Genomic DNA, 10488 nt, shown 5'->3' with positions numbered 1-10488 from the left:
GCCTTCCGGCTGCTGAGTGACATGAGCCAGTCACTGAGAACAAATCCTGCCCAACTCCACTTAGGCGGGGTCCAAAGAGTTGACAGGTTCACGGAGACAGGGAAGAGAAGGCAGGTGCCAGGGGCTGCGGGAGGGGAGGGAGGGTTTACTGCGGGCAGAGTTTCCGTTTGGGAAGATGAAGAAGCTCTGTGGGTGGAAGGTGGTGACGATGAACGCACATAATGCCTCCAAAGTGTACAATTAAAAACGGCGACAAGGGTCCCAGTGTTATGTGATGCACATTTTACCGCAATGAAAATCACACCTCATTGGGCCAGCCCTCTCCACTCAGAGAGGAGGAAGCTGTTCTTCCCCAAAGCACACATTTTCAGGACGGCCTTTTTAGACGTGCTGCGTTGCATGAGGACTGTGGAGAGTGTGAGAAGGGGAGGCCAGCCAGGCAGGGCCCACAGAGAGCAGGGGTCAAACCATGGACATCTTTAGGGCATTTGTCCCTCCTGGTCCTTGGGAACAGCCCCAGTTGACCCCCTGACGTGTGTCTGTGGCATGGGGGGGCCCCTGGAGCACCAGGGTTGGGGTGGGCACTGGGGTGGGCAGAGCGCTGTGAGCCGGGGCTCACAGTGGCTCCTCTCCTTCCAGCCAATGCACAGCGCAGTCCAGCTCGGTCTCTGCGAGCCCAGTCATGGAGGACTCCACACAGGTACAGACCCATGACTTTCACTCCGGGTCTGCCGTGAGTCGCTCGAGTTCACCAGCCAGCACCCTGTCTTTAGACAGCGGGTGTGTAAGTCAGCCAGGTTCTGTGTCACTGAAGGCTTCCTTCCTCGATGTGTCCCAACACAGCCTCTCAAGCTGTGGGGTGAGGCCTGCAGTCCTGCCTCTTGTGTCTGGGGAGCACGTCGGCTTCCAGGGCAGCAAACTCACGGTGCTTCCTCTAAATGCTTAGACTATGGTGCAAAAGATCCAGGAAATGCCGTTGGCATTCGGTTCCCCTCGCTGTGTCCTCCTGGCCTTTTCCATGAACCTTTTGTTCTGACAGGGAGGACAGCCGGTGGCCTGGGTCTCACGCTCCGCCTCTTGAGTGCCCCGGGGGCCTCTGCAGGCTCCTCTGCGGGCCACATGTGTGTGGTTTGAGCAGAACGGGAGATTCACAGGCTTCTGCTGGGAGCTCACTTGTTTATTTTGGACGAATTGTTTGTCTCTGTTGCTGACCATGCAGCCTGAACCCTGTTTTGTTATTTCGCTGTCCACGAGTTCTGTCAAAGACCAGTGACCTTCTGCCCTCATCCGCTGACCGCCCGACTTCACTAAGCAGCATTAGATGACATTTTTCTGTCACTGAATTTTTAGGTCAATCCCATTCTATCACTGCAGAAGAGATAACTGGATGGCAGCGTGACAGCCTTTGGGGCAGGGCGGCCATCTCTGGATCAGACACATTTTTCTTTTTCCCAGGCACGCGGCCTTTGCCATTTCAGAGCCAGGGCTTTTCCCAAAGACTACATCTCCATCAGCTGCACCTTGTGCAGGTCCCACCCCCTTATGCCCCTCCCTTACTTTCACAGGTGCAGAAGCGGAGGGAATGTGTGTGCTTTTCCAGGTTGCTTCCTTTCTGTAATGTGACTCACCTGTTCTGCAATGTTTTTTAAGCATTTACAGGCTGCGCAGAATTGTGGAGGATGAAAGTTTGACAGAGACTTGGGGCTGATCTGAGGGAGTTGTGGGCAGCAAGGCCAGCGGCGAGGCAGATACAAGAATAACTGTGGTGTGGGGGCTGAATAGTACACGCTGCAGCCTCCCGGGGTGCAGCCATTGGGGGATGAACAGACCCGTGGTCCTCCACACAGATATCAGCACACTCCCAGGTGCATCTCCAAACACAACAGGTTGGTGTGTCTGCCCGGAGCCCACAGCGCCCTGCCCTGCCCCCGGCCCACCCCATCCAGGGCCCTCACCGACTGCCTACAGCCACTGAAGGGTAGAAGGGGCCCGAACTTGGTTGGAGAGGAGGAAGCTGCTGTTCCAAAGCACACATTTTTAGGACAGCATTTTTAGAGGTGCTGCATTGCATGAGAACTGTGGAGAGTGTGAGGAGGGGAGGCCAGCTAGGCAGGGACCACAGAGAGCAGGGGTCAATCCATGGATATCTTTAGGGTCTCTGCCCATTTTGGTCCTCTGGAACAGCCCCAGTTGCTCCCCCTGAAGCACTTCTATGGCATTGGGGCCCCCCGGAGCACCAGGGCTGGGGCAGGCAGTGGGGTCCGCAGAGCGCCCTGAGCTGGAACAGGAGGCGTCTCCTCTCCTTCCAGCCAATGCACTGGGCTGGACTCCCAGGTTTATAGAAAAGTGGGGCAGACACTGGAGAACTGCTTTGTCTTGAGATAGAGTACTCACCCCACCAGGCATAGCGTCCCTCCTTGCCCCTGGTAGTGCAAGGACCAGGCCGTACCCGTGGCAATGTGGAAGCTGAGTCCATGCAGCATCTGGTGGCGAGTGTCGTGCCCACTGGGAGGCTCACCGAAAGCCATCCAGGAGGTCTGGGCTCCTCTGAGGCTGACTCGAGGGGGCTACTCAAACAGAAAATCCCAGGCCTTGCTATTTCAATCTCAGACCAACCCACCTGTGAACACTGCCCTTTCATGTGGACATGGGGAATGAGGAGGAGACAGGGCAAGCTCAGGACCAAAGGAAGAAGAGGCTGACCTTAAAGCCTTCTCCAGGGAGGGACACAAAGTCACGGCCTCAGCTGGCAGAAGGTGCTTGATAAACCACAGCCTCCCGCCCCCAGTGCTCTGGCCCTGGGGACACTCAGACATGATAGAGTCCAGACGCATCCCTGAGAGTCACACCACACACCTCGCACCCCTGTTCTCCCATAAGAAGAGCCCCTCCAGGCAGAAAAAAACCTCTCATGTGTGACTCAACCACGCCATAAGAGAGGCTCAGGTGAAGAAGTTTAACTAAGACGTCAGTGGGGCAGAGTCCTGGGGAAACCCAGCAGCATCTGGCTCAGCCTTCTCCTGGCTGTCCCTGCCCCTCTGCCCCCAACTGAGACAGAGGGAGGCTGGGAGCCCCCGCCCTGGCCATTTGGTGCAATCTTATCAGGAATGCGTGTGTCCTGTTTTTCTTCAGACACTCCACAGGAATGTGTCAAAAGGCACACCGACGTGGCGTCACCAGGGCTGGTGACACAGCCCCTCTGGAAACCCGACTCCTGTGGCAGCTGGTGATGCTGTCTGCCCTGGGCCTCCATCCTGAGCAATGTCACAGCATCAGCTCACTGTCCTTCCCTGGAGGGACCTCCCCAACACGAAACTCTGATCCAGAGAATGGGTGGTCTCAGCCTGCATCCCCCCGGGAGAATGAGGCCTCTCCTCCGTCCTGGGCTCCGTGCAGCCAGAGGGGTTATCAAGCAGCAGGAGAAGCCAGGAATGATGCCAAGGACACATTCGGGTGACCGGTTATCACCCGGGAGACAGGAGGCATCCACACAGAGATGAGTGGACGCAGAGCCAGACCCCCCCGGATCCTCACGCCATCTCTTCCTCCTGTGGTCAGTGGGGACATGACCCAGGGACAGGCCCTTCCCCAGGAAGGCTAAGCACGAAGTCCCACTGTTCTTGTGATAGAGGCCAGCAGCACTGGTGTTCATGATGTCAGCCAAGGACGGAAGCTCGAAATCGCTCATTGCCCAGACTTGTGAAAACTAAATGGCTGCCCTTTTCCTTGGAACCTCTTTTCTGAAAGCGCACATGAATCTTCAGTTTTCCACAGAGACCTGGAAGGAACTGAAAACCCAGGTTTAGTACGAGGAGAGCATTAGACAGAGATCTTACTAAACATTTAAGGAGGCTAAGAGTTCAGCAGGCATTCTGTCTAAAAATCACAGGCTGCAAAAGGAATCAGTGACCCTTGGTCCCAGTGACCCAATCAACGCTGAATCTCAGAGTTGTGTTGAGAGAGTTACAGACTGATGGTTTCACCAGGACAGGCTGCATCAGAACGTAGAACACCTACATGACCGACCCAATTCACTCCTATTCTTTTGAATTAAATAATGACAAAATCCAAGTTGCTGTTCAAATCAGTAGGAAACCCAGCTGCTAAGGTTTATGGCGATTGGGCCTGCTTGGAAGTCCCAGTTCATGTCAACGTAACCCCATGGATATAGGGCAGGCTGGCCAGATGAAATAAAAGCTTTCTATTCCACTTCTATTCTGCAGTCTCATGCAGCCAACCCTCTTCCTTGTTTAGTGTGGAAATGTTAGGTGCTCAGACCTGAGGCATTATAGTCACACTACCATCTTCAGTCACACTACCATCTACAGTCACACTACCATCTACAGTCACACTACCATCTACAGTCACACTACCATCTTCAGTCACACTACCATCTATAGTCACACTACCATCTTCAGTCACACTACCATCTACAGTCATACTACCATCTACAGTCACACTACCATCTATAGTCACACTACCATCTTCAGTCACACTACCATCTACAGTCACACTACCATCTTCAGTCACACTACCATCTACAGTCATACTACCATCTTCAGTCACATTACCATCTATAGTCATACTACCATCTTCAGTCACACTACCATCTACAGTCACACTACCATCCTTAGTCACACTACCATCTTCAGTCACACTACCATCTACAGTCATACTACCATCTTCAGTCACATTACTATCTTCAGTCACACTACCATCTACAGTCACACTACCATCTACAGTCATACTACCATCTACAGTCACATTACTATCTTCAGTCACACTACCATCTTCAGTCACACTACCATCTACAGTCATACTACCATCTTCAGTCACATTACTATCTTCAGTCACACTACCATCTACAGTCACACTACCATCTACAGTCACACTACCATCTACAGTCATACTACCATCTTCAGTCACATTACTATCTTCAGTCACACTACCATCTACAGTCACACTCCCATCTTCAGTCACACTACCATCTTCAGTCACACTACCATCTACAGTCATACTACCATCTTCAGTCACATTACTATCTTCAGTCACACTACCATCTACAGTCATACTACCATCTACAGTCACACTACCACCTACAGTCATACTACCATCTTCAGTCACATTACTATCTTCAGTCACACTACCATCTACAGTCATACTACCATCTACAACTGCACTGCCATCTACAGTCACACTGCCATTTATAGTTGCATTGCCATCTTCAGTCACACTGCCACACTGTCATTTACACCCACACTGCCACCTACAGTCACACTACCATCTACTCTACAGCTGCATTGCCATCTACAGTCGCACTGCCATTTACAGTTGCACTGCCATCTACAGCCACACTGTCATTTACACCCACACTGCCACCTACAGTCACACTACCATCTACTCTACAGCTGCATTGCCATCTACAGTCGCACTACTATCTACAGCTGCACTGCCATCTTCAGACTGCCATCTACAGTTGCACTGCCATCTACAGCCACACTACCACCTACAGTCGCACGGCCATCTACAGCCACACTACCACCTATAGCCATGCTGCCATCTATAGCTGCACTACCACCTACAGTCGCACTGTCATTTACAGCCACACTGCCATCTACAGTGGTGCTAACATCTACGTTCATGCTGCCATCTGCAGTCATGCTACCATCTACAGCTGCACTGCCACCTACAGCTGCACTGCCATCGTTATCACATGGGGAGGGACTGCAAGGACACCCAGTGTTCTCCCACCACATTTCACGTTTTTCTTCCTTGACATGCCTCGTTCTTGCATGAATAAAGTTTTCACATTGCATCTCTACTTCAAGAGAAACAAAGAAAAACAGTCCCACTAAACAGAATCACCAACTTCCCCGGCTAAGAGCTCAGAGCACTTAGAATCTAAACAGAAGACTGTTCCACGGTTGCTGTTCAACAGTGACACGTACCTGACACTATCCTATTCGGGAGGTCAGGATCCAAGGTAAATCAGAGAGGAACCTAATTAAGACTCTTTAATCAGTGAGTAACCAATTATTGAAAATTAACCATTACATTCATAGGAGAGTCTGGCTAGCAGTTCCCTAGGTGTGATGGCATGCTTCGATGACAGCCTTCAGTATTGAAGACCTTGATCCCTGGTGGTGGAGTCCCATTACAGTGAATGTCCCTCTAGCCCACACTACAGGGTAGGAGAACAAAATAAACAATAAAACTAGATAAATCAGAGTTGTTTCAGGCTTTTCAGGAGAAAAAAAAATCCAAGAATCCCAGAGACAGATTCCAACTGAGTTGGAACATAGCAGGGCAGTCTCTCTTCTTATCCATCTGTCCCTCATTTACTCATGTGTGCATTCAGGAAACTCCCATGAAACACCTTGCAGATATTGGGACTGCAGAAACGAAGGTGCATAACACAGAAGACTTGCTCTCCAGAAGGGCACAGTCTGAGGTCTATGGGGAGATGGGCAAAGAAGAAGACATTTGAAAATGAAACAAAAAAGAAGGGCTAATAGTCACTGAACACTACATTTTTCTCCCAGCTCTGTCCTAAGGCCTTTACTCAGAATATTTCATTTAGGCTGGGTGTGGTGGCTCACACCTATAAACACAGTACTTTGGGAGGCTGAGGCAGGTGGATCACCAGGTCGGGAGATCAAGACCATCCTGGCTAACACAGTGAAACTCCGGCTCTACTAAAAATACAAAAAATTAGCCAGGTGTGTTGGCACACGCCTGTAGTCCCAGCAACTCAGGAGGCTAAGGCAGGAGAATCGCTTGAACCCAGGAGGTGGAGGTTGTAGTGAGCTGAGATTGCACCACTGCACTCCAGCTTGGGTGACAGAGCGAGACTCTGTCTCAAAAAAAAAAAGAACATTTCACTTAACCCCGATAAGGTGGGTAGTATCATTGGACCCATTGTACAGGAGGAAAAAAGGACAGAAGGTGTGGGAGCTGGACCAAGGCCTCAGATCTGGTGGTTGGCGGAGATAAATTCAAGTCTAGGGCAGCCTGGATCCAGCAGCTATGTCCTTGCCCTGCACTATCCTGTCTATAGAACGGGTGTTTTCCATTTATTTGCTCACTTAAGGGTGGTTTCTTGAGCTCTGGGTAGATAGGGATGCATATGTTATCATTGCCATGGTCCCTGTCCTCATTCTGCTTACAACTTTGATCCAAAAAAGCTTCCGGAGATGAGGACAAGCTGGAAAAGGACCCAGTCGGCCTCCTTCCCTGGAATTCCCCTAAGACATTCCTGGGTTTCTCAGCAAGTGTTTGCTTGACCGTGTCTGGATTTAGCAGATTTCGGGGTTTTGGAGAGCTTTCCTGCCACTCATAGTTAGTTATGTATCTGAAGGCAACTGCAATTGTGGAAAAGTTGCTTTTTGTGTGAAAGTGAAATTTCCCTACCATTTCTACTCCTTGGTTCTTGCTATCTCTGCCCACGAGGCCACTATGGAAAAGATGCATTCCTTCTGTTGTGTGTAACTTTGGGAATATTTGGAAACATTTCTGAGGTTTCCTGTATACCCTTTCTCTAACTTCTCCAACCTAGACATCAGCAATGCTCTCTCCCTGTCATCCAAGAAGTGGTGTCAGCATGTTTATCAGCATGGGCAGCCCCTGGGGGTGGACTTGAGGTTAGTGAAGTAAAAGGAGATCTAAGCATGGCCCGTACTGAGCTTCGGGGGGTGGGCGACACAAGGCACACATTCACTTGTGGACTTTTCCTTGGGAACCTTACGTATTGGGTCCTGTGACATTCTCAGGGCAGCGGCTCACTACAGAGGGCATTAAAGAAAGCTGAGTGCCACTTTTGTATTCATCAGTGCTTTGTAATGATGGCAGAGCAGGCTGTGGACTCAGACTGCCTGAATTCAAAGCATACTGTGTAATCTTCAGCAACCTGCTCACTCTCCAAGCTGAGTTTATGCCTTTGGGGAAAATTAAAATAGTTATGTATTAGTCTGTTTTCATGCTGCTGGTAAAGACATACCCGAGACTGGGTAATTTATTAAGAAAAAGAGATTTAATGAACTCCCAGCTCCACATGGCTGGGGAGGCCTCACAATCATGGTGGAAGGCAAGGGAAGAACAAAGGCATGTCTTACATGGTGGCCAGCAAAAAAGAGATATCTTGTGTAGGGGAACTCCTCCTTATAAAACCATCAGATCTCGTGAGGCTTATTAACTGTCATGAGAACAGCACAGGAAAGACCCACCTCCATGATTCAATTCCCTCCCACCAGGTCCCAACCACAGCACAAGGGAATTATGGGAGCTACAATTCAAGATAAGATTTGGGTGGGGACACAGCCAAACCATATCAAGTTCCATATATTTGTGGATGTGCATGTGTGTTTATATATACAGTATATAAGTGTATATATGTGTAAAATATATACATATACAGCACTTATTAAGTGCTTGGTTCATGGTATGCACCCTGAAAACATTAGGTATCATCATTATAGCACAAAATCACTCTGACTCAGTCGGCCAGGACTCCAGACCTTGCTGCCTGTGCACTGTGCTCTGTGACTTTGCTGCTTGGCCTCCACCACTGCCTGACCATTTGATTCCACTGAGTTGGGTCAGCTCAGCTTTTCAGGTCATGCTGAAGTTTGATTTGTTATTCAAGTATTAACTCTGCCTCTAAGACATTTGAAAAGCATGTATTATTAATCTTTATTCAAATATCGCATTTTCTTGATCTTGGATGTACTGTTTCATATTTTCATGTTTGTGGGGAGAAAGGGTGCATCTCACATACAACATGGGCAGTATTTTTTTTTCCTGGAAAGTGATGATTAAGTCCTGGCTCTGTCTTACACCTGATGATACCTTACAAACGAGAAAATGCAGTGAGTTACAGCATTCACCGGGACAGGTAAAGGTTCTAAACGACAACACTTCTCTACAGTAATGGTTCTCAAACTTGGTTCCACAGCAATGGTTCTCACATTGGAACCATCTGGTGAGCAGCAGTTAAAAAAAAAACACTGGTGCCCAGGGCTCACCCCCAAGAGATTCCACGACTAGCAGCTGGGATGTTAAAAAGCTTCCCAGGTGATTTGAAGGTGCACTTTGCACTAGACCCGAGTCAGCTCCTCTGCCATCGTCCTCCTTGGCTTCCTTCAGAGCATTTATAAGGACCGTCAATAATTGCTGGCATGATTAGCCATGTCTGTGCCCCATCCTTTGAGGACAGGAACATGCTGCGGCCAGTGTTTGGTGCAGAGAAAGCACTCAGCATGCACTACCTGCATGATCGTGTGGACTTCGGCCACTCACCAACACTGTTTGCTGCTTTTTGCCTGTGTGAATGTGTGTGTTTACTGTTTCCGCTGTGGCAGCAACGGCAGGACTGTGAACTTTGCCCTCATTTTTCATCGGCTTTATCTCAGCGAGAAACAAGCAGCGGAAGCAGCTGGGAAAGGCTGGACGGGAAACCGGAGGCCGCAGTCTCCTCCCAACACCACTGCCGAGTGAAGATGTTTAGGATGGCATCAAACCTGGGGACCCCATCTGCATAGGTGGGGTTCTATCAACCAGAGGATATATAAGCACCCTTCCAATTTGAAATCCTTTCAGCACATAGACCCGATGGCATGGAGTTAGCACCCCATCACAGCTTTATGACAGACCCAGTTTTTTACTACTTTGTGGCCATATCTACACAAAGTGAGATACATACAACGAAGTTGTAGGCTGGGTGTGGCAGCTCACGCCTGTAATCCCAGTGCCTTGAGAAGCCAAGGCAGGAGGATCTCTTGAGGCCAGGAGTTTACGACCAGCCTGAGCAACATGGCGAGACCCTGTCTCTACAAAAAAGTGTGAAAAAATTGGTGGGGCATGGTGGAGGGCACCTGTAGTCCCAGCTACTTGGGCGGTCGAGGCAAGAGAATGGCTTGAGCCCAGGAGTTCAAGGTTACCGTGAACTATGATTGTGCCACTGCATTCCAGCCTGGGCAACAGAGCAAGACCCTTTGTCTAAAAAAAAAATTTAAATAAAAAGTTAAACCACGGTTATAGGTAACATGATCTTAGACAAAGACCACTGCCTCTTCTCCAAAAGTCAGGCCGTGGCCCCAGGAAAGTGCCCTGGTCAAGTCTTCCCCTTCACAGGCAAGCCAGGCTGGTTTGGAACAAAAGGCAGGAGCTTTTCCTCATTGGGACCTATTTCGCCTGGTCTTGACCCTGCCCAGGAATCCGAGCTGCCAAGTAGACGCCCTTTGTCCCTCCCATTTATTCTGTCATCCACCCACACCCTGGATTTCTTGCAGCCAGAGAGCTTCTTCCTGCAAGCACCAGCTGTTGAGCAGGACTGTGACAAAGAGCAACAAAGAGCAACAAAGAGCGACAAAGAGCAGGCTGTGGGAGGGACCATCAAAGAGGCATCAGCCCTGCCCCGGAGTGGCTGCAGATGCATCCCTGTGGGACAGGGCGGGGGCACAGGTGCTGCCTCCAGAACAGGGGGTTTGTTAC

The 10488-nt window shown here is 49.9% G+C and overlaps 1 protein-coding gene across 1 annotated transcript; it reads right to left on the bottom strand.

Annotated features, from left to right (window-relative positions):
• Positions 1 to 1905: 1905 nt before the first annotated feature.
• Positions 1906 to 2656, bottom strand: LOC102136973 (putative uncharacterized protein FLJ45177). The gene is given in 2 exon segments (XM_065543156.2): positions 1906 to 2399; positions 2402 to 2656. Coding segments are annotated over 2 exon segments (489 nt in total). The 5' UTR covers positions 2529 to 2656; the 3' UTR covers positions 1906 to 2037.
• Between the last annotated feature and the right edge of the window lie 7832 nt (positions 2657 to 10488).

This window comes from Macaca fascicularis, chromosome 4 (assembly GCF_037993035.2).
Source record: "Macaca fascicularis isolate 582-1 chromosome 4, T2T-MFA8v1.1".
In the NCBI taxonomy this organism is placed as follows: domain Eukaryota; kingdom Metazoa; phylum Chordata; class Mammalia; order Primates; family Cercopithecidae; genus Macaca; species Macaca fascicularis.
This window is presented reverse-complemented; position numbering and strand designations above follow the sequence as displayed.